This window comes from Astatotilapia calliptera, chromosome 18 (genome assembly GCF_900246225.1).
Source record: "Astatotilapia calliptera chromosome 18, fAstCal1.2, whole genome shotgun sequence".
NCBI classification, from domain to species: domain Eukaryota; kingdom Metazoa; phylum Chordata; class Actinopteri; order Cichliformes; family Cichlidae; genus Astatotilapia; species Astatotilapia calliptera.
The window spans coordinates 17,488,609-17,513,516 of record NC_039319.1 but is presented as its reverse complement, the minus strand read 5'-3'; the positions used below and the strand labels follow the sequence as shown (position 1 = coordinate 17,513,516).

Here is a 24,908-nt window from a genome sequence, read left to right as displayed (position 1 = left end):
AAACATCAAAACAGCCATGTTTACAGATTACCCAAAGGGAAAGCAAATTACAGCAATTATGCAGGCTGTGGGAATACTAATATCAGCATACCTGCTATTTTACCCAGAGACTACTTTTTTGAGGCTAGAACACATACAAAACAGCACACTCAATTTGATTTGATAGCTAAACCCTCAACAAACGATGGGATTTAAGCGAAGCTCTGCACATCAAATGCATGCAAAACAATGTCTTTCTAGGGGATCACCCTGTTTGTGTATCATCAGGTCCAAAAAATCTTTTCAGTTGTTTTGAAACTAGATATAATAGCTTACACAAATATGCGTGAAGCGAGCGTGTATCTGGCAGGCATAATGCGATACTAAACGTTGTCTCGACCATATTTATGATTTCTTCTAAACAATGACAATTAATCTTTCTTTGTAAACACAGCAAATTGCTCTACGGAAAACTCATTTACTCTTGCAGCATTTATCTCATACATCAGTGCAGAGACAACATACAAAGGAGTCTTATCCAAATCGCGGGCCTTTTGTTTGCAGCTTTCCTGACATATTCATGACTGGGGCCATAATAGTCAGATTTCTGTTATATCCCCCAGGGAGAGCAGAGAGAATGGTGTCACATCCAATTACCGCAGCACACTGTAGAAGTAAATCAAAACTCGTGCCGTGAACTCTGCAATCCGAGGTGCAAATGCACGCACACACAAACAGACACGCACTGTACAAGCAAAGCGGTCCAACAGTTATATCAACATTGATGGAATATCGGAAAACACATTCTTCTGCTAACTTGGAGGTCATTTATGGATTACGCAGGGAAATGGGATTAGCTGGAGGCTGTTGGCTGCCTTCTCCTCAAAACATAAATTGACATATATAAGATCTAGGAGTAAGTGAGGCAGACAGCGCTTACTCAAGACTTTTCAGTTATGGATTTGTTTGCCGGCGTTCAGAAACTGAATGAGGACTATGATGTGCTCCCGTTTGGACGAGAAACAATCGGGTCACCATACTCACCCACACCTTCTCCTCAGCACCAATTTTTTTTCTTTTCTCCCCTGCAAGAGAGAAATGGATGCCTTTGTCTTTTCCTCCACAGTAGTCTTTGGGAGGCCTGGTGGTTTGGTGGTTGGAGGGTATCTCAGCAGTGCATAGCCCCGTTTCACCCTGGAGCGGTGCAAAGCTCCTGCCCAATAAAACAGGCTGCATCCCCAGGGCCCCTCCCTCAAGCCTCCAGTCAGGGCTTGTTTTTGCACCATTTATTTAGTGTGACACATCTCCAATTAAACTGTGGAGGCTGCTGCATTCCCCCCATAACTACCTCTTATACCTCCCCATAGACTTTCTGTCACACTGAGAGTGTGGGTATGAGAGAGTGAAAAGGAGAGCTAGTGTGGAGACGGGGGGGGGAGAGAGAAAGAGAGAGAGATCACATCTTGCCTGCCAGCTATGATCACGATGTCATTTTCTCCTCAGTGGTTAGGAGCCTCCTCTGAAAGGTGCCCTGAATTATAATTATCAAAATATTGAACAAGATAATCATCCTCTTAAATGATGCTGCCACTTCACTATTTGCCATCACAGAACATGCATGGTGTAATGCTCTCCTGCAAGCTTTCTTGATAACTTATTTAGATCTGCACAGCCAAAGACATCTTCTTTTCTTCAATGGAAAAACAGGTGGATTTTTCGAATGTTAAGCTTGTCGAATGTATTTCCAACCCTCAAGCATCCACGAGAGCCTAAAAAGCAAAGCTTTTATAGGAAGCAAGAGTCTCCTTGCCACCTCTTCATCCTCCCACGACGGCCCGAGACACAGTCACAGGAGGAGTGACTTTGTCCGACCCCAATACCGTCTGCAAGAGCGCAGCTGAGGGCAGCAGCTGCCAGGGAGGACTGGTGGGGGAGCGCCCAAAACGCCAGCTCTGCCAAGCAGAGGGGCCAGGGGGAGCCCCAGTGGCAGCTGGGAAGGGTGGGGCAGCCAGCTGTGGAGCAGCAGGGTGGTGGGGTGACTAGGCGACGCCACTAAACCTGAGCAGGGATACACAAATGTTCACACAAGCACATAAAGCAAAAATAAAAACAGGCGCACTGCAAAAAAAAAAAAAGTTCTTTCTCGCTTCTTTTCTTAAAGCACTTCTGCTGCACTCATTAATCCAAACACACATTTCATCAGCACTAAGGCATCCCAAGCAGTCCGCAGCGCTCTTAATACCGCACCGCTCTCCCATCACGTGCTTTGGCCACACATCTGGTGTACCATCTGTATCACTCCCCCCAATGTGACAGGTAGTCCCTCTCCCTCTCTGGAGGGAGCAGAAGGGGAAAGAGGGACACGGAAGGTAATTTTGGGTGTAAATGTGGTCTGGACCTCTCTGGATGCATCTGGACAAAGCAGACACGCTGCTGAGCAGGGCAGGGTCATTATCAGTTGGAAACTGACTACCAGATAGCAGATGAAGACAAAACAATTATATCATACTGTCACATTATGACAGCACCAATAGTGCACATCTTGTTTATGCTGTTCAGGATGAATGTTTCTGGTGTCATAAACAGTCTCTTGATAAACTGTCAATATCTATAAATTACACACGGCAAAATATATTAAAGATTCTTCCGATTTATTATAATGTACAGTTATACATTGCCATGACACAAATGTGACCACCACTTAAATGGGGTGCAGAATGAAAAATATTAAAACAACCATATAAACAATACCAGGAGGACACTGAATTCCTCTTTTTATGTCGCTGTACACGTGGGAATCAATAAAATATGCACCATAATACAGATATCAAGCCAGTAATATAAAACTGCACAACCAGTCTTTACTGTGAAATTAAGGAATCGATTTCAGAACATTATTTTCACATCTTATGTTACATATTTGACAGTAACAATCATTTATTCACACACAACACTATTTGAATGGCATCAACTTAGACGTTTATTCAAAGGGGAGGAGGGTTTCCAGCACTGTGAACAAACTAACGTTATCAACTAACAAATGAAGTACTTGCCAGATATATTTGTAATACCGAGTTGGATTCTTTCCCCATCCACTAATTTGCAGTCAATGGACAAGACTGAGGTGCATGTATAGAAAAAGTAAAAAATAAAAACAGGGCTCCAGAGAGCATTTACTCACAATTTTCAGTGGCATCTGCTACATATTACCTCTTCGGGCGCATTTATGAAATAGAGGCCAACAACCATTATTCTGTCAAGTACTGTGGGTTTGGGAAAAAAAAAAAAAAAAAAAATTACTCACCCACTTTTTTAAGAGAAAAAAAAAAAATCTAAAGAACTCGCAGAATACACCAGATTTCTGATAAGTATGATGTTCATATTTGTTTACTGATGAATTACTGTGTATGTCAAAAAAAAATCCCTGTTCTTATATTTCGGTGTTCGCGCTGCTGATGTTGCAGATTTAATTTAATTGTTCCACAATTAAACAATTAAAGGAAATGTGCTGGATGGGATCTTAAAGAGCATTAAAAAAAAACCAAAGAAACAAAAACATTGACACATACACTTGATGAAATTAACAACACAGCTTTAGTACTAGTTTCCAATGTCTTATACAAAGTTAGCTTGATCTAAAAAGCATAAAATATATTTTTACATCATCACATACATCAAGACATGTACCATGGCCTAGCTGGAAGTTCACTTGGTGCACCATTTCATCTTTCCCTGTCCCCCACACAATTACCTACTGCTGGCATTATTGCTTCTGATGATCGGGGAGCTGAAGGATCGAGAAACAATGCACCACGTAGATTCAAACTGTACATTTACATCATGTGTTATCCAAAATTTTGTTAGCCCATTTCACAATCTGCAATGCTAAAGGATAAGGCAGTTCCATTTTTAAGGCATTGCTGCTTTGAGACATACTGGACCAGAGGTGACTCGCTGACTTTGACGTAATGTCAGCAAATATGATAAACATGACTACATCTTATCAGCAAAGATAAAATCCCAAAGAGAGGGGAAACTGTATCTTGTATTTTTGAGCATTGTGTGTTTGTGTCCGAGAGATTAAAACCATCATTAAAGTCTGCTTCGTAACTGACCAGAGGTCAGAGCTTAGAGATCAGAGCAGAGCTGTGTTGGTTGCTGTGATCACTTCTCATTGCTGGTAATTTCCATACTGGCCCTGTGGAGAGAAATGCAACATCCTCGTGATACTGACCTTTTCAAAACAAACAAACAAACAAAAATAAATAAATAAATAAAAAAATCAGAAGTTTATGTTCACAAATCTCAATAAGGTGCAGACAAAAATCTGTGGTTTCAACCATATCATACTGCAAACCGTGATTTATGCCTGCACTGACTGGTTTTGACCAGCAGATGGCAGCATAACCTCACAACCTGTGAGCTCTAAATTCGAACTTTTTACCTCAGGTTTCAGCAGCAGCATGGCTGAGGACGATAATCCTTATTAAACAGTGGACACTAATTTTCAAGTGAGACAAATTCAGTGGAAGAACAGCAGTATTCTCTTTATTCCTACACAGGGGTCGAAGTATGTGTTTGACTTTAATGGAAAATGCAATGGAAGCAAATTTGGAAACAATGATTTGAAAGATAAAATTTAAATCCAACAAACACACTGGTTATGAAGACCAGTGTCATACATTGTAGAGATTAAGGACAGTCAGAGAATGTGAGCTCCTGTCTGTCTTATTACAATCTAAGAATGCTGTGTTTCTGGACCTCATATCTTTACAATTCGACCCCTGGTTAATAAAAAAAAGAAAAAAAAATAGAAAAGGAAAAATTTAAGAAAAAGAAAAGATGGGTAAAGAAAGACAGACGAGAGACAGAAGAAACAAAACAAATGCAAATTAAGGCTAGGTGGTCAAGCGTCTAGATTGGACGTTGAGGTCTTCACAGCAACCATTACCTTTGCTTCTTACAGAGCTAGTCAGGGGTTCAAATCCCCGGGTCTTTATTTCCTCATGTGCCCCTGAATATTCAAAGATAAAGATATCAAAGTGTAGCTGTGGTCCCCACATAAGACCACAGGAAATACAGGGCAACAAACAGATCTTCCTTTAAACACTAGAGCAGTCTGCATCAAGTTTAAGGAAGAATCTTCTTTAAAGCCCTCATATTTCACTGGAATGGCATACCACATTAGCCAGAACACAACAATATTAACATAGAAAACCCTTTTAGGAAGAACACATTTAACCACCGAATATGATGACAGCATGCATAACGTACTACTGCTTAATTTTTACCATCGTACTTCACTTACATTAATTACTGGTCTAACTGAGAGTTATATATAACATACAACTTAGCATGGCAATAAACACAGTAAGAGAAAGCCTAAGTGCAATGTACAGACAAGCCTCTGTCACTGTCCATTGTTGGCGTTATACTCACCTGGTCATAACCATAAGGGCGCTGCTGTTGGCCCTGTGGGGGACCGGGTTGTGGAGGGCGATAGCCCCCATACTGCTGTCCCTGCCCTTGAGGATAGTTAGGATACTGTCCTGGGGCACTTTGGGAGGGACCTACAAACAAACACATTAATAAATGGAGAACTTTTTATGCTTGTCAGCCTTGAGTGAACCCAAAACTCTTTGATTGCTGGGCACTGTTAACAGAGAAATGAAATGCTTCCACACAGTGTAGTTTATTATGAACACAGTTTATTAAAAAGAAGAAGAAAGGATATGGAACAAAAAAAAAACTAATTTAGGTTGAAGCACTGAAGCATGCAGTGCAGGAAAATTCTATAAAAACTGACTGTCAACCAGTGTTACTGAAGTGTTAAGGTGCAGCATCAAAAACAGGTTTATACTTGAAGTCCTAATCCGGCTCTGATTCTGCCAAACTCATTTCCATTTTTCTTATGCTTTGGACTTGTTATTCTGAAAACTTTGGGAAATACCTGTTAGTTTACATTAACTAGTGGGCTGCAATAAAAAAAAAAAGTGATGGATGACAAAAAGAATAGCGGATCTGTCAGACCCATTTGTTACGGCTGCCTCCACCACGCCTGACTCAGTAATGAATGAGAGCGAGTGAGTCAGGCTGGAGACAGGCAGTGGTTCCCTAATGCAAGGAGACATCAAAGAGATTCTGTTGGTCTTCATTAGAGGAGCAAGCATCATTTAAAAAAAAAAAAAAAAACCCCAGAAAGACAGGAAAAAAAGCAGGGGGGAAAAAAAAGGTTGTGTATATATTATATTATTATGTTATATATGCTCCTGTACAGATGTTGTGAAGGACTGGGCAAAGTCTGACTGGAGTTGAAGTCAAATGAGGCCCACGCAACATCATTAGGCGCTCATAATGCCTTATGCTGTTGAGCATAACCTTGTGGGGGCCTGAGAGAGCAGGCATGTGTATGTGCCAGATGGATCTCACCTCACAACCTCTGCGTCTCCAGTAGCTCATTACTTGCATGAGCTCTGGCTCAGACAGAGGGTGAGTGATGGAAAGTTGCAGAGAAAAATGGGATGAGGAAAGAAAAGCCTAAAAGCTGCAAGAGCTACACTGAAAGTGCAAGGAAAACATTTTTTGACTAATTTATTTCCAGGTATTGTTGTAAAACATGAATGTTTCTACTTTCAATTATTTTTCAGACAGTTTCTATTATCATGTATAATTTGCTAACATGATATTACACAGCACTACTAAAATTAAGTAACTGTAATCATTAAGAACGGTTGTGTCGTTCAACTCTCTGCTCAAAATGATATCTTGATATGCACAAAGCTTAGTTACATCAAGCAACAGTGTATAAAGGAACAATGTTTTTTCAACGGCTATAAGGCACCCAAAGAGGGCTTATAGCGCCTCCTACAGGGGAAATAAAATTTTTGCCGTAACTCACCATATCCCTGTTGTTGGGGTGGATAGCCCTGTTGACCTGGGTACTGCTGCTGAGGAGGATATCCCTGTTGCTGAGGTGGGCCTTGCTGGTATGCCTCCTGCTGCTGGCCATATTGAGCATTACCTTTGAGGGGGAAGGGGGCAGCAGCGAATGTGAGCAACATGTTATTGACTACAGCACAAAAGCAAGGAAGACTGTGAATAAAATATCTTACTATCCAATGAAGAGATGAATTTGATTTGTAAGAGTATGATATGTGCCAGTGCTCTTATAGAGGAAATAAAACTCAGACACTACTGCTACACTACGGCTGTAGTAGGGAGTGTCAGGGTCAGAAGTCAGTGTCCAGCCACCATATCAGATTTGTGTGAAGTATGAAGTCTAACATCAGTTTTGTATGAATAAGTACGAATATAAAAATAAAGTACAAGTTTACATATTAATAATTTCTTCTAAGATAGGAAAAAGAGGTAACAGGTCATTATTGTGAATTTCAAACATACACAATCATATTTAATAGCAGCACATTTTTAACATACATATTTTTCCTCATTTTTGCCATTAAAACGACTAAAAAGAAAAACAAACAAACAAAAAGAAAAATCCCAAAGCAAATCACTTGTGTTTGAAAGGTCAAAAGAGAAACAGTGTAGAAAGAGGGAAAATCAAAACAAAAGGAGAAAAAAAAAAGGTAAATGTTAATTGAAGAAAAAAAAAGAAAAGAAAAAAAAGCTACATTTTAGTAGGTAATCTTAAAAGTGTGTTTGCTTATGCAATTAATACTATCCCTAAATACACCAACAACAAGAAAATCTACTGCACATGAGCCGTTATATTTTGACAAGAATGCAAAGGTGCCATACTTTAAAAAAAAAAAACATTTGAAGACTTCAGTGTCGCTACTGCGGCTCTTAAACAAACCCCACAGTTTTTGATTTCAAATGTCAGTCTGCTTTACGTGAAGTGGACAGAGGCACACCTACAAGTGCTTATAAATATGAATAAGGTGGCTGTGGTTCAGGAGGTAAATCGCAAAGTTGGCAGTTCGATCCTCTAATCTACATGTTGAAGTATCCTTGGGCAACATAGTGATTCATAAGTTTCCCCCATAGCATCTATTGTAATGCGAGTATGTGAATGGGTAAATGAAGAAAACTCTTGAGTGCTCAAATAGAAAATATATATAAACACATATGTACTTATCAGCTACTGCACCAAAAAAGTGCAGTAGCATGATATCAGGCTACTTCTGCACAACTTTACCGTGACGCCTCAAATAAGACTGTCCCTGACTTTTCTTTCACCCCAACTCGAAGAGACCCGTTCACGAATAAGCGGAGTCAGCATTACAAGAACTGTATGACTGCTTAGATCCTGATTTATCAATGGACAGCAGCACCTTTGTTTTTTTACTTTGATTTCCCCAGAAAATAATGAAGAAACTGAAGTGTTTGCTTTGTCACAGTCTCTTTGCATCATTTGTGTTTTAACACAAGTCCTGGGTTCATTTGTTGAGGTTTTTGTTTTTCCTTGTTTCCAAGCGGCTGGAAGGTTCTCCTACCTTCTGATGCTCCCTGTCCTGCGTGACTGTACTGGTCCCCATAGTAGTCTTCCTGCCCTGGATACTGCTGAGGGGGTCCTACATACACATACACACAACATACACACAAGTAGATTCAAGGTGTTGTTGGATTGGTTGTGTGAGGGGAAGAGTAAAGAGGATGGATTCCTTGCCACTAGTTCCTAGTAGAAAGCTTTCTTTTGGTCACTTGACTAATTTTTATAGAGGCGGGAGGCTCTAGGTTACATCTTTAGTCGCCAACATCTCTGTGAGCAACAGTGGAGGAAATAAGAGGGAACTGGGAGGAATGAGAGTAAGAAATACAGGAGGGTGGGTTAGGGAGAGGAAAGACCAACACTCACAACTCGCACACATAAGAAACACACTCCGAAAGAATATACCTTGCTGTGGGGGTCTGTAGGGCGGCATTGGCCTTTGCCCCATGACATGATTCCCCTGGTTGACTTGGCCAATCATGCCCATTGGGTTCTGTTGTCCTTGGTAGTGCTGTCCACCACCACCAGGAGGCATGTTATATTGCTGTGAGGGAGGCTGCTGGTGCATCATTGGACCTGAAGTAAACAAAAAAATAAAAAATAAAAATGAGCTGTCAGAGAAATGACAAGGCACTGCAAAACCATTTTCAACATGTTAAAGACTTTTCTTTTGTGAATGTATTTTTAGACCTATTTCACGTCCACGATGACTAAAAAGAAAAGAAGGGCGATTTTATACAATAATGCAATTGGAAATTAATGCAATTGAGTAGAAGATAACAAGTTTTCTGCTTTACCTTGATTGGGCTGCATGTTCATGTTTGGACGAGGCCCATAGTTTCCCATGGGTTGGCCTTGGGTCATATTCATTTGGCTCTGAGATGGCATGCCCTGGGAGGAAGGGACAGCGTGATTGTAGCCACCCATGGAGCCGTGGCTGCTGGGGGGCATATTCATAGAGCCACTGGGCATGTTCGGGGGCTGGTTGGGGCCTGGACCAGGACCTTGCATGGGCATGTGATTAGGTCCTGAAAAATAAGAAGAAGATCTCCATGATGCTTTGAAAGGTAACAGAAAAATATATATATATTCTGAGACTTCCAGTAGAATTGTAAGTTACTATTGATGCTATTTTCATCCAGATGACTTTTCTAATAATTTCATCACAGAGTTGACAATCATAGTTTTCTTGTCTCTATATTTTTCCCTTGTCGATAACAACAAGAATGAGCAGTCATTTTGAAGGATTCATTCCAGCCTGCCAAATTTAAGTCTCTTGCAGCTTTGAATAACCAAACAAACTGGATAACAGTAGCAAGGATCAGTTGATCCTGGATCACACAGTTAATACTGGATCTTCTAAGCAATGTATGAAACACGGGGTCCAGATATCACAATTCGAAGGAGAACAATAATAGAGTGTTTTCTATGTTGTGTGACTACTCCATTTCTGCACATAGTGCTGAACGATCAGGTCAGGGGATTGTTCGCTGTTGCATTTTCTCGTATCTAGCACACAACAAGAAATACTCCACTTATAGTTTGCTGCCCGAGTGTGCAGGAGGCAAAGGCACATGATGCCCACACACTTGCTGTGAATAGCAAAGGACAAATACCTAAATTTTCAAATGGCTACAACAGGACATTACCCAGATTTTGTGCTACGCAGCTGGCAGGTTAAAGACTGTTTAATGTCTGATCCAACTGTGTATGATGTTACCTTTGTTATGTAACAATAAGAACTGCATGATGGGAAACATGGGAAACACAATGTGTACTACCAGGGCTTGTCAAATATCTTTCATTTTTCCTCAGTTAATTACCATGTGGTGCAGACGTCAGCACATTTTGTTTTATAAAATTGTTAATTCAGTTCTTCTTAAAAAAAAAAAAAAAGAAAAGAAGAGAAAAGAAAGAAAAGAAAATGCTCCCTCCCAAAAAAAACAAAACAATCAATAACAGGAGAAAGACAATGATGCATGCATGAACTATGCTACTTCAGCAGAGAAGGATAACCACAATCAGATGGAGAATCAAGCCCAAGACCACCACAGCTGGCAAATGGGTGACATCATCCTTCAGCATGTTTGCCTATAATACCTTAGAGCGACCTCCCTCACAGTTCTGTGGTGTTGCTAGGCAACCCAAGTGAGACAGGAACTGAGGGAAAAGGAGAAAGAGAAAAGAAAGACAAGGCAGGGGGGGGGACACATACCAGGCATCTGTCCATTCATCTGGTTCTGCATATGTGGGGCTGGAGGGCCGCCGCTGACCATACCCTCAGAGGGCATGTTGTGACCGTGAGGAGGCTGAGGAGGGGGGCCACTTTGGTTCATGCCACCAGGACCCATGGGCATATTTTGAGTGGGCGGCTGTAGGTGCACAACACAGACAAAAAAATAAATCCACATGACCTCTCTGAAAACAGATCTCAACCTGAGCCACTCGAGATAAAAACTCCTGAAAAAAATATGATAACTCTGATACAGAGATTGTGGCATTCATGTAGAACACTAATGTAAGGAGAATAAAATCTATTAATATACACTGAAAGGAAAAAAGTTTTTCAATAAAAGGAACAGCTAGAAACCTTCAATGATTAAAAAAATGCATAGATAGACAAAGTTGCAACAAACTGAACAAAACTGGCTTAAAAAACTAGCCTGAACTAAGACTGTTATGCATGCAGCAGTTTAAACGGTTTATGGCTTAAAAGCAGCAATTAAAACCGTTCTCTAGTCTGCATTTCTTTCAAACAGCTGGTCCTAATCTCAGCTGTTTGAGTCATTGACAACCCCTCCAGAAACATGCTCACCATGCAGCATATTAAGAAAATGAATGTGCCCACACTCATCATCTGAGTTTAAGGTATGTAAGCAACATTTACTCATAAGAATACACTCACTCCTTTACTATATGATTGTTAGCAAATCAGTGACTTCAATCACTTTTGTAACCACTGTGCTTCTTCGCAACTACGGATGGGAATGCAAGAATAGTTCCAGTTGAAAATCGATAACAGATTTTAATGGAATTAATCAAGTCTAATAAAATTCTATGCCTCCAAGCTTATCAATTCTTCTTATTCGATGCCGACAACTGTTTTGCGTAGATGAGCACGCCAAATAAACTGCAAATAAAAGCCTTTTTTGGGCCATTTCTACACTGTGTTCAGACACATTGTACACAGTGTTGCTTGTTGATGCTGGGAACCTTAGGGCTGAGTAATTGATCAAGTTTTAATATGAATTAAGTTTTGGCTTCCAAAGGTAATCGAGATATAATGATGACTCTTTATCCCCATTTGCCTGCATCCACTGTGACTGGCAGTTGCTCTTGTGAGATGGGCTTTCTCGGGCTAACTTCAACCATTTTTTCCCCCCTCTCTCCATGTACCTATTTACATCTTTTATTGGAATTCGGTTATATTTAAAGGTCAAGGAAAGCACACCTTTATTTGAGGTTTAATAAATGTTCTAGTTGATAAACACTCCTTTGAGTTAATCAAGATTACATTTAATGACTTGAAAAAAATAAATTGTGCTTTTAGTTTTTGACATATTTGACTCTTGTAGCCTACTTGTTATTCAAATGGGTAATTGTTACAAAATGATTAAGAGCATGGATAATCCAACTATAAGCAGACTCAATAATTACACTACTACTACCAATAAAAACAATATCAATATTAAACACTACTAACAAGTGCCTGAGAGCTTAACCAAACTGAGAAATGAATAGATTTTCTCAGCAAAGGATTCAATTTGTTCACCCAAAATATTTATTCTACTTAATGAAGCCTTGCGAATGAGCACTACTGGCAATAAATCCTTAAATGGCAGCTACAACAGCTCAACAGATAGCACTCATACATAAAGAAATACTGCAGTCTGTTTGTACTGAACATCCATAACAATGAGGGTTTTCAAAAGACTTATTTTAATTTTGCTGACAGGGAAAAAAAAAATCATGACTTTGTTCAAAATTCTTAATCTCATTAAAAAAATGTTTCTTTAACATTGATGATTTATCTAAAACACCCAAGTGACCTGAATTGGGTATGATCGAAGAAGACAGGTACAGAGAAGACAGTCAGACATTTCAGTCATTCACAACAACCACTAAGAATTCATACTCACAGCAGGGAGGAGAGACTGCATGTTCTGATTGGAGTCTGCTATCGTCGCCAAGTACACTAAATTTCTGTGCAGCATCTGTTGATACCTGGGCAAGTGAACAGTGCAGTGTTTGAGTGAATGGGAACTTGAAATAAATATAACGTGAAATAAAAAAAATAAAAAAACTTAATAACTCAAATAACTTACTGTGAACACTCAGCCGTTTTGCCTTTACTCTGGAAATCCATTATGCACTGGATCAGCTGGTTGTTTTCATCAAGTAACTGCAATGGTAAATTCAGATATTTCTATTACGTGTGTTACTCAATATAACTTCCCAAAATATTCATAATAAAGCAGACGAACTTGGTCATTTGGCGTGACAATTAATTTACTTGCCGAATGTTATTCTGTCTTAATTTTGAGACAGTGAAGGGTCGTGTTTTGTAAAATGTGAGTGTGCGTTTCTAGCCAACAAAAGACGCGTCTTGCTAGCTAGCTGTGCTTTGCTAACAAAACCACAGGCCTCCATTAACCTAAAACACAATTATACGTTAGTCCGATAAATCCACCCAAGACTCGTACTCCACACGTGGAGTGCCGTTTCCAGGGAGGTTCATATTCACCGCGCTCTGACCCTGTAACATTGTTCCTGAGCTGCTCACAGTTGGACTTGGATGGGCACTGCTACATTGATTATCTCAACGGCTAGCCGCGTTTGATGCCACAGCCTCCATTCTGCGACGCGCTAAAATAGATGAATTACCTTTTGTATTCCAGCGGGTGTTATATCACCCTTCCCACGCTGTCTGTGAGGTGCAAATGCCACCGACATGGTGATACTATAGAATATTAACGTAAGCTACAGCATAAAAGTTAAAAGTAGCTAACACACTGAACAAATCGGTAGAACTCAGATCAAGCAGTTGAGAATACGATGCAATTTCGTAATGCGGTGGTCCGTTTTGGGGGACGAAGTAGCACATTTTAACTCATAGTTACTGATTTCTGCTTGTTCTGACCATACATGAGTAATTGATGTAAAACTTAAGATCAGATAAATCATAATATATAAGAAAATTTATTTAAATAGCTAAAATCACACACATTTTGGCTTAATTAAATTACAATTTCACCTATTTTTCATATAATGGAACAGTCTAGAGCTAGACCATAAGACCATATAAAATAAACTGCCAGAAAAAGGGGGAAAGCGGAGCGTTTAGTGTATATATCTAATTAAAAATAACATTGCATATATTTTGGTAGTAATAACTAATATCAGTCCTGGGATTTATGTACTCTTATTCACTCTTATAGCATCCGTATTCAAAGGAGGAACCTCTCTCAATATATAAAGTAAATGAAACTTGATATTAAAATACCGTATATGCTCGTAGTGTAATATTCTACTTTTTACGATTTCTGTTTTTCGGAGAACCAATAAAATTATACAGAGTATTATGTTTTAATCACAAGTTCCCTCTGGGTGGACTCCACTTTTGGTATCGTCTCAGTTCACAGGTCATGCGCAGGCGCCCTTTTCAACACACGGAGTGAATCGCTTGTTGCTAACAAGCTGAATCATTTGGTAGCCTTTTCTCCAGTTTATTGCTATAATACGCGTCTTGCGGTGCAATGGCGGCAAGATATGACAGAGCTATTACTGTCTTTTCTCCCGATGGTCATCTGTTTCAAGTGGAGTATGCACAGGAAGCTGTAAAGAAAGGTTCTACAGCGGTAAGTCTTTAAATGAAACTAATGCTAAAGCTAACGATAGCAACATGGGTGACGCTAGATTAGCCGATCAACGCGCGGCTAGCGGTTTCCTTTATGTGTTTAGCAGTTTTCTTTCTTAACACCTTCTGTTATGGACAAAGGCTTTGTTGCAATTTTACGAGCTTGTTGGCGTGCTAATGTGTAATACATATTTTTAATGCCGGAAATGGCAAACAAAAAGCAGTCAGCGTTAGCTAGCATTTTGTCGCTGTGTCACTCTTCACTTAACTTTCATTTTCGTTGTGTTGGTACTAACTGACAGGAGTTTGCAAGTACCCATGATTGATTATTACCTGGTCTGGAAAGTTGAATTTTACTCAGCATATTATATCTCCCTCTAAATCACCGAAAAGCCACTGTAGTAGCCTCATAACTAATGGTAGTTATGTTAAGGTTTAGTGACAAAGGTTATAAACTCACAAAGCTACTAAGTCACAGCTCCCCTGGTTACAGGTAACATCTGTCATAATAGTGGCTTAGAAAGGACACTGAGAAACGATGAAGGCTAAACCAAACGGTTTATATTTATTATATGAAAATAAATGCAAAAAAAAAAATTCTAACTTTAGAGTGTTTGGGAGTAATCTTAAATAAGTCCTAATCAGGGTTGTTGAGTAAATTTGGCTATGATAACTGATTACTTTGTAGAGGGCTCCTTTTTGGACAGGTGGACCACAGAAAAAACCTCACATAAAAATAAAAAACCCAAACACCTGTGACCTGAGCAGAGTTTTTAATTGGGTTTTACTGAGGTTGTAACTAGGGCTGCCACGATTTGTCGACTAGTCACGATTACGTCGACTATCAAAATCGTCGACGACTGATTTAATAGTCGACGCGTCGTTTGAAGCTTTGTAAGATCACAAAAGACGCAGGAATAAGTGGCAGGATTTAAGAGTGTAATAACGGACTGAAACAGAAGATGGCAGCATTGCATGTACAAGGATGTCAGCTACCGCTAAACCCCGAAGAAGAAGAAGAAGAAGAAGAAGAAGAAGAAGAAGAAGGAGCAGCTGTGTCCCAGAATTCATAGCGCGGCCCAGCGCAGTTTCCAACAATGGCGGCAGCTAGTTAGTTTTAATGTTACTCTTATTATTCTTTCTGGGTCACAAAATAAACGTTTAACATATTTTCAGGCGAGAATGTAGCTGTGTAAACCTCATATCTGCTCAGTTTATCAGGACACCACATATTTTCAAAAGCGCTCCGACGTTTTCGGAGACATCTGTTACCCACTAGCTCGTTAGCGAGCCGGGGGCTAGGCTCACTAGCGCCGTGAGAACACCGGACTCCCCGCAAATCGTTTTCAAACCCACCGCCGTCTTGCGCTACTCAGGTTAAAATATATATGAGTCACTTAGATAACTTAAAATGTTATTGTTTGGCTTTTTTTTGTATTTTATTTGTTCCTGAGTAAATCAGTTTGTCTGAGATTAAAGTTATAGTTTTTACACAGCTGAATAAACGTCAAGCAGACAACTGATTATCAGAAGTGTGAGATGCTCGAGAATATACTCCGGTGTCCTGTTATATTTTAGATAGCAAGGAGTTTATTAAACTTCACCGAAACAATCTGCAAATTTCATTAAAATTTAATAAACTATCATCTTGTCTTTATTTTTAGTTAGCACAGACCTTAAACACTTAAAGCTGTAAGCTAATGATAGTTATATAAGAGCAGATGCTGCTGGTGCAATAAGCTGTAGTTTTACGTCCAATGGATGATGATCTGATTAGTCGACTAATCGCAAAAATAATCGGTGACTAGTCGACTATCAAAATAATCGTTTGTGGCAGCCCTAGTTGTAACTGAAAAATGTCATCACTCTCTTCTAATTCCTTTTTTGGCTGCTCCCTTTAGGGGTCAACACAGCAGATCATCTGCCTTTGTCTCACCCTATCCCAAGAATCCTCTTCTGTCATGCCAACCCTCTGCATGTCCACCTTCATTACATTTATGTATCTTCTTTTTGCTCTTCCTCATTTGCTCCTGCCTGGCAGCTCCATAGTCAGCTCCCTTGTTCACTGTATTCACTATCTCTCCTCAACCTCAACCTGAGCTGTCCCTCTGATATACTTTGCATTGTGTACTTACTTTCTTTAGTCAACTTATTGGGGAATTTTTCATTTACACCTGGACACATAAACTTATTTGGAGCCTTGCAGCTTAAAACTCTGCCAAATCAAACATGCAGAGGTATCCGCTTTGTAGATTTATTTGGGAATCTGAATATTTGCTGTATACTATTTACTCACGTCAACTGCTAGCCTGTGGGAGAAAATTAATATTAATGTTTTCTTTTTTTCTTTTTTTATATATGCAGGTGGGAATCAGAGGTAAAGACATTGTTGTCCTTGGTGTGGAGAAGAAATCTGTTGCAAAGTTACAGGAGGAAAGGACTGTCCGCAAGATATGCGCACTGGATGAGCACGTCTGCATGGCATTTGCAGGTATCCCAGATAATACTTTTCTTTCCATAACTGAATAATGTGTTCATTATTTAACATGGCATAGTAGAAGACAGCTGTGTCATGTGTTAGTACTTGGCTTTTATATTTTTGTTTTAGCTTTGTAATGTGTTAAATGGCCTCATTCATTGTTTTATAGGTTTGACCGCAGATGCTCGTATTGTGATAAACAGAGCTCGTGTTGAGTGCCAGAGCCACAGGCTAACAGTTGAGGACCCAGTCACAGTGGAATACATCACACGCTACATAGCTACACTGAAACAGGTATGGAAGCATCTGAGCAGTCGTTTACTGTTAACACCTTCAAAAAGGCATGTGTTAGCTATTCCTTTCAGTAGGCATTTGTGCACTGCACCATGGTTGCTAGCCGTTTCATTTTCAGTACAGAGTCTTGAATAACCTGTCAAATTTTTTTTTAATTTTTATTTTTTTAAATGTATTTGTAGCGCTATACTCAAAGCAATGGTCGCAGGCCGTTTGGCATCTCTGCATTAATTGTTGGCTTTGACTACGATGGAACTCCCAGGCTGTATCAGACGGACCCGTCAGGAACGTACCATGCCTGGAAGGTCAGTAGGATTTCTGTGTCCAAAAGGTTTCTTGTACAAGTATGAAAATGACTTTTAAAAAATGTATTTTTGAAAAACAACAAAACAGGCAAATGCAATCGGCCGTAGCGCAAAAACTGTGAGAGAGTTCTTGGAGAAGAATTACACAGAAGAAGCCATTGCTGGGGACAATGAGGCAATCAAGTTGGCCATCAAAGCTTTGCTTGAGGTAAGGTTACGATTAGTTTCTGCATTTCCATATATGTTGAACTCAGTGTATTTACATCTTCTATGATGTGAAATTAAACAGTCGTGGTTTCATCAAAGAGCACAAACTGCTGCCAAATAAACTATAACTTCTATATAGCTTTCCAATGGGGGGGGTGGGTGTGTGTGTGGTCTTAGCAGGCGTAGTAAATGTGTCCTGAATTGGTCACAGTATTCACTTTATTTTTTGTTTGCTGGTCACAGGTTGTCCAGTCAGGAGGGAAAAATATTGAACTTGCTGTTATCAGACGAAATCAGCCACTGAAGGTAATTAACAAGGCAAATGTTACTTTATTTTTTCTACTAGTTCACTAAAGTGCTAATGGGTTTGCATTTTGTTCTTTGCAGATTTTGGAATCCAAGGAAATTGAGACCCTGGTGGCTGAGATTGAAAAGGAAAAAGAAGAAGAAGCAGAGAAGAAAAAGCAGAAAAAATCCACATAAAGCAGTTGTATAAAATCTTGTCCTTATTGCACTTGGATGATGATGATGATATCATACTTAAGTTCCAAATATTAGCAGGTTTCAGAAGGTTTATTCATTTATTTCATTGTAAAGAAATGACTCATAACTTGTGATTTTCACTTATTGTGTAGATGCTATACCAGTTGTAAAGACCTTCAGAATTATACATCCAACTGTTGAGCTGACTATTGCGAAAACACACAGTCGTAGATCTCAGGTTAGGGTTCAGATCTTAAACTATGGTCACATTTTTTTTTATCATTCAGTAAACAATTCTAATAACTCCCCGGTGTTAAAATAAACTGTATGTGATACTCAGAACCTTAATGAAACAAAATACTCAATAAAAGCAGAGTTGTTTGTATGATTTATTATAAAAGTTGTTTCACTCCATTATACCAGCTTGCTCTACGAAATACAGCCATTGTATAAAAATGACTGAAATTATTAGTAGTGACACTCCTAGCAACAAAGACTGGTTTCTTCAAGATGAGGCTTGGAAAAAGAGCACAAGATTTCCTCACTCTCTTTATTGATTATTCTACTGCAACGCAAGTAGTGTGATAAAGATAACTACAGTTTAAAAACGCCACCAGCAGAAGTGAAGCGTGTGGCTATAAAGTGTAATGTTTTTCATTTATCAGCATTCTGTTGCACAGACCTGAAAATGGAAGGGGGTGGGGAGTTGCTGGAAGCTTGGATTGCTTTATAAAGTGCTCACCTTTCCCTCAGTCATTTAAAACGAATTAGTGATGAACGAATGAAGTGTCTAATGGTGGCCCAACGAGACCCCCTTTTTTGCCTCTCCTTTTTTATTTCTCCCTAAATTCGCTTATCAAGCAACCACTGCTCTGAATTCTCAACGACACAATTATGGCCGGCGGTGTGGTAGGGCTGCTTAATGGGATCCTGGCCTCAGACCCCAGTGGGAACTTTCAGTGACTTTAATCTGGAGCCCTTTGAAAAGTTGTACCGTGCTGTGCTGAAGAGCCCCGGGGGTTCCCTCTGACTCTTACCAAAGACATAATGGTGAATGGTAAAGTCCTTCATTTAGAGTCATCTCCCCAAGCCAGGATTTCCTGAGTGGGTGCCCTGGCTGCCTTGACTAGAGCAATTGCACTTTGTCTTGTTTGTGAGTCTTTACAGGTTGGTGTTTCTGCTGATGTCCGAGATCAATTAGTGCTCTGATATCTTTTCCCATGTAATAAGTTAATATATTGTAGGACATAATGGGTTTTGTGTAACTCACTCTCAGCCATTTCATCCATACGCTAATTGCTCTCACTAATGCATTTCCAGTTGGATTTTAATATTACTTGGCTGTAGCGGCCATTAGTTTTTTTGGGGGGGTGTTCATATTGTGGACAGAGAGACGCTAAATTAGCCAAACGAAAAGCTATAGGTATAGTGCATTCTGGGTAATCCTCTAGGTTATCTAATTCATCTTGCCAATAAGGCAAATGCAGCTTATTCTTCGCTAAGACTCCGAGTCGTTTGAACTGCTTGTGGGAAGAGTTTTCCGTCTTTCTTTTTGCTGGCATTGTTGTTGCCCATAATCGGTGCTACTGTGCCTCAGGACTAAGTCCATCTCTCTCATCGCTGGCTGCTACTCATCATTAATGCAGAAAATAATGGCTTCACCAGAGGTCATTGACGGAGGAACAAGGCCTCGGGACATGTACTCTCCGAGCAAGAATGCACACTGCTGCAGGCTGTCGACGGTGCATTATTTGTATGCGCATGCATACACACAGCTTACAGGCCAATTGCACACACACAATGTATTAATGTGAACACGTAACAGAGCTTTTAAAAAAAAAACAATCCTTGCATCTCTTCCATCTGCGTGCGTTCATGTACACTTTAAGCGTCATTCATTCGTATTTTGTAGATGATGTTAAACAATAGCTGGATGAGATTTAAGCAATTTGCTGGATCTACTTCAACAGTCAGAACCTCTTGTTCAATGCTATCCTCTCTAGTTGGTCTCCAAGTCACAGGCAGATTTCACTTTAAGTATCTACATTTTTGTCATTCTGATGTTCCACCCTGTGGCCATATTTCAAAGTATGCCCCTCCTGGGATATTTAAAATTTGCCAGTGCAAAATGTCCTTAGGTCCAAATGAGGTAACTGCTTCAAGGATAGAAGCACACTCGCATCCTCGGGGAACTAAGGTTGCATTAGTCCTGCAAAGCCTGTCTCCCTCCTTGTGCCAAATTAATCAACGTGTTAGCAGCCTCTCTACCAGCAGAGCGCAGTGTTGCATAAAAGCAGTTTCCATCATATCGCTTACACTTTCTCTCACTTTTTGTTCTACAGATTGACAGTATGACTCCTCTAGCTAGCAGCGAGCAGAATCTACTGGCCACTGTGACGTGTCTCTGTACTTTAACGTACACGGCCACAAAGGCTCTCTGAAACAATCGAATCCATCGAGGGAGAGTTGTTTTGCTTAAAATTGTCACATGAAAAAGCAACATTGCCTGTGTCCTCAAGCGATGGCCAAGCTGTCAAAGTGTGTTGGGTCATAAAAGGCTACGCTCTCAACACTGTCCCTTTTCTGCATGTCACATGTCGACAGTTACACACACACATTGTTTGGGTATAGCAGATTGGCCTGCCTCCACCAATGCCCTTTAGGGCTCTGCGTCAGTATGAAGTAAAGTTCGGGCGTATTGGTGTACTGGCTTACATATCCATAAGTTATCCAAAAATGTTTTCTTTTAATGTTCTCTTTTAACTTCTAGCTCCAGGGATATATTTTGAATATCATTCTATTATCTCTTATCACACATCTTATCTTTTTCTGTCTTCAAATCTCTTTCCTCTCTCTCTCTCTCTCGCACATCGTACATTGATTTTCAGCTGTTTTCTTTCTCCAGCATACCCCTACCGCTCTCACCATCACAGCACAGAGATGCACATACAGTCAAGTAACAGATACCGCTGTCGTTGTTAGCCGTCATTACCTTTGTAATCTCTGAAAGGTGCGGGGATACTACTAACAGTTTGTGTGAAGAGACCAAAGGCATGGTTTTAAGTTACCCCTCAAGAGTCACCTGTCAGTGGTTTTGTCTCACAGAAGAATAGAAGTGCATCCTTCTTTAATTGAAAGTAGATACCACTGGGCAAGAAGGAAAGAGAAACGGAGAGAACAGGAGAGATGAGGAGAGCTTAAGTGAAATGATGGGGGGAGAGGCAAAAAAAAAATGGGGGCAGACAGAGCTAAAATAAACAATTCCCGGGATGCTGCAGGCCAAAAGCAAATGGCCCTAGGGCTTCATGGCCTCTGAGGGCCGTGGCAGAAGCCAGTCACACACATCACATAGCATTACTCGGGATGGGGTTACAAGAAAATGTCAGCCGACGCATAAGGAGGAACCATCGGCCCATAGGATAATTTGATTGCCTGAGGGAGGTGCAATCTTGCATTCCCACGATTCCTCTCTTTCCACCCACACCCTCTTTTCATTGTATTTTTTTGAATCTTAGTGTTATGTTTTAGTGAATGTTTTCAATTCCCTTGTTTGCCCTGGTAGCCACATAAATTTACAAAAGTCCCGTTTTATTGTAAATAGAGGCTACTTCAGGGCTTTTGCAGTGAAGCCTTTTCTATCCTCGTGGAAAATTTATGGACCGCTGGTTTGCAGTGTGGTGAAATATTCTCCCCCACTTGTCTTCACAGACCCTATCGGGGTTGGGTGGGTGGGGAGCTACATGTTGCGTCTCTGGTCACGGAACAATTCCCGTCCCTTCCAGTCTCGCTCCCGCAGCAGGCACGCGGTCAAGACACTGATGTTGAAATGTGAAATGACTCATTGCATATTGTATATCTAAAGCAGATGTTTATGGTTTACCGTCATCTGTTTTGCATAGTCTCTATCATGCAAATGTTCTTCTACCTTTGTTGCTGTATGGCTCTTCGAGCACAGAGTTGTTGCGTGTGCTGGTGCATGGACGTGCAGCTGCACATATGCGCGTGCATTAGATAAAGACGGAGAGAAGGATGGAAAGAGGAAAAGAAAGAGACAGCGAGAGAGTTCAGCGCAGATATCTGAGTGCGTCTGACAGAGAGGACAGCCCTGGAGGCAGGTCCCAGCCCTTCAGCACTGAAAATGACACATGACTGCTTTGACTTTTGTCATCCCCTGTCTCCCTACGCCCCCGAACCCAAGCCTCCAACAAACACTGAGGCTAGCGTAGATACACACACTCAAAGACACACAGTCACACACTGTATACTGCTTAGATTACATTATCTTTATCCCCGGGACATGAGCCCTCCTTGTTGGATGACATTTGGGCTTGTGCAGCACTAAGGTTACCTTTCTTTGCCCCTGAGTTAAAGATGCCTGTCTGCAGCATGCATTTGAAATGAAGGACGGGAAAAAAATCAGATGAGAAAGATTTCCAAAAGCACTTTGATCAGAGGCATCAACAGTCACGCACAAACTTGTTAAGCAGTATGTAAATTTGGGCTGATACTGAATAAAGTTGCCAGAATGGCATGAATCCATTGTGCTGCGATGATCAAAATAAAAGAGGGCTTCATACGCTTGAGGGCAAGAAAGTCACAGACATGAAGGTTTTTTTCCTTCCTCTTTTTTTCTACAAAGGGGCTGATGGGATGCAGAGAGGAGAGAAGAAGGGGAGGGAAATGAAAGATAGGGGAAAGCCTGGAAGGATCTCAATCTAAATTAGCCGAGTAGAAGGAAGACTGTGCTGAGTGAGACATATAATTAAAACGAAAGTGATGAAAACATCAGCACTCATTCAGTCACCCAACAGATGAATTTCTGAAATTGCTAGTAGGATGATCTGAAGATGGTTAAGAGCTAAAGGTAAATCACACCTTCGGTGAAAACACTCTAATCTCCCGTTTACTCCTTACTGGACTTTCTTTTAGCATCTTTCCTTCTGCCTTCCTCTCTCCTTGTCTCTTTCTGCCTCCCTCGTTCCCTTTTTCTCTCCAACTGACACTCTGAGATGAATAGACGCTGTCACCGAGACTCTTGTAGCCTGTCACTTTTTAAACAAACAGTTACCAAAAGGATCACTTTCACAGGAAAACTCCCAGTCTGAGATGAGGTTATCGGCTTTAGGTTCTTGGCTTCTGCCTGTATGGGAACACCCACCCTGTGATTGAAGGAATATGACCTCACGCAGGGACCGGTTTCATGCCTCATCATACCATAGGCTGCTCTTCATACAAAGTGACTAATTAAATTCACGAGACGGTTTTAGTACCAGCGATAGTGCTGTCCTGCATTATGTTCTTTATGCTTTATTTATTCTGGCAGCCTCTATCTGTAAACAAGTATCTCTGGCAGTCAGAGAGGAAGCATTTGTACTGCAAACCCTTTCCCTCCCTCTAGTATAGTGCACCTCCAGTAAATAAGTCCTCCAGACAAGAAATGTCCCTGCACTAAAAAGGCCCTCAAAAAACAAGTCTGACTTTTGTGAGGAAAAAAAATAAAAAATCAGCCCCCTCAGGTGTGTTCCCTCTCACTCCTCCTCTCTGCACCTGCACTGAGTCTCTCAATGCCTCTGTGTGTCTCTCCACACAATGGAGACAGTGCATAGCCTCTGGCACCTCTCTCCAGCTGAGAGCCACCTCTCTCCAGAGGACAGGAGAGGAAAACTGCCAGCACTAACAACTGATCCCGGCAGATAAAGGAGCAGATAAGCGAGGAGAGAGTGCCTTGGACAATACTTGCCTCGCCCTCGTCATCAGCACTGCTTCCCTTAGTTCTGAGAGCAGAACTCTTAGGGCAAAATGCTGATAATGAGAACACCGACAACACCAATCATTCTGCAGCCGCATACATTTTCTTTCTAATTCAAAATACATATTAGTTTGCCCACAATGTGCTTTTGCTTTGCACATATGTTTTATGCAGAGAACAGCATTCGAAACCTCCAACCCCCCGCCGACGTTGATTCGATTTGTGAGCTAAACTGTATCCATCACCATCAATTGCATCAGGTCAGATACAAACACTGGGTTGTTTAGGCCTTTGTTAATGCGCTGTAATGTAGTAGTGCCAGGCCAGATGACCCAGCACCAGATCAGTGTAGCACTCACGCTCCTGGGGGCAGCTGACTGGAACAGCAGTTAGGCGAGACAGCCATCACAGGTCGCCCAGGCCACAGCTGGGGAAGCCCTGGGCCAAAGTGTTGATCTGAAATGATTAAGTGTACATCCAGCTACACAAAGGAGAATAATGCATTGAAATAGCGTTACACCTAAAGACGTGCAAGCCCCTTCCTCTTATTTCGTACACTCATCCATTTTCAGTGTGTGTATGTGTGGTCTATAAGAGCCAAACTCCTTGTATTTGTCCTGAGAAAGACCTTGATAAGAATGGGGTCTGAGTGAGAGTGCTTATTTTATTCTCTTCCCTGCTGCTGCAGGCTATGGCTGTATTAATGCAATGGCAGGGATCTTTGAAGTTGTGACTTTATGAGACAAAAGCTAATTTCCTTTCCTTTGTTCATTATCGAGAGAGACTTCCAGCCGGGCGGAAAGCATGCTGTGCTAATTATTCCATTCATGAGTCGTCTCTAAAGTATGTAATGGATTTCACTGGGCTTTTCACAGGTAAGCAGGGTGATGTGGCAAACACACATCTGTCAACATGCTTGTTTCGAGTGATTAAAACTGTTAATTTTGTTTTCTTTTTAAAATCCTCACAGCATAAAGATAAGCAAATCTTCAAATACAGCACTTATTGCACTTAAATGACTTAGAAGCAGAATAGACCTGTAGGTCTGGGTTTCCAGGTTGCAAGTTGGTTGTAAGTGAACTTTTAAAACAGAGCTGACG

General features: G+C 40.7%; 2 protein-coding genes across 6 annotated transcripts; one reads left to right on the top strand and one right to left on the bottom strand.

Moving 5' to 3' along the window:
• Positions 1-2,613: 2,613 nt before the first annotated feature.
• Positions 2,614-13,528, bottom strand: ss18 (SS18 subunit of BAF chromatin remodeling complex). 4 transcript variants are annotated; one of them, XM_026149473.1, is made up of 11 exons: positions 13,319-13,526; positions 12,760-12,836; positions 12,574-12,658; positions 10,650-10,806; positions 9,232-9,462; positions 8,840-9,010; positions 8,439-8,516; positions 6,878-7,000; positions 5,419-5,549; positions 4,931-4,993; positions 2,614-4,177 (listed from the first exon to the last, which is right to left on the bottom strand). In XM_026149473.1, the coding sequence occupies exons 1-10, from the start codon at positions 13,385-13,387 to the stop codon at positions 4,976-4,978; spliced, it is 1,140 nt and encodes a 379-aa protein (XP_026005258.1). In that variant the 5' UTR covers positions 13,388-13,526; the 3' UTR covers positions 2,614-4,177; positions 4,931-4,975. The 4 variants fall into 4 exon arrangements, with proteins under 4 accessions (XP_026005258.1, XP_026005257.1, XP_026005260.1 ...); XM_026149472.1 differs by lacking the exon at positions 4,931-4,993; XM_026149475.1 differs by lacking the exons at positions 4,931-4,993; positions 13,319-13,526 and adding an exon at positions 12,952-13,294.
• A 272-nt stretch (positions 13,529-13,800) lies between these two features.
• On the top strand, positions 13,801-18,447 carry psma8 (proteasome 20S subunit alpha 8). Of its 2 annotated transcripts, XM_026149477.1 has the most exons (8): positions 13,801-13,911; positions 14,070-14,292; positions 16,656-16,782; positions 16,940-17,064; positions 17,247-17,369; positions 17,458-17,577; positions 17,820-17,882; positions 17,964-18,447. In XM_026149477.1, exons 2-8 carry the CDS (start codon positions 14,191-14,193, stop codon positions 18,057-18,059), a joined length of 756 nt encoding a protein of 251 aa, XP_026005262.1. In that variant the 5' UTR covers positions 13,801-13,911; positions 14,070-14,190; the 3' UTR covers positions 18,060-18,447. The 2 variants fall into 2 exon arrangements, with proteins under 2 accessions (XP_026005262.1, XP_026005261.1); XM_026149476.1 differs by lacking the exon at positions 13,801-13,911 and having other exon boundaries at positions 14,051-14,292.
• The last annotated feature ends 6,461 nt before the right edge of the window (positions 18,448-24,908 follow it).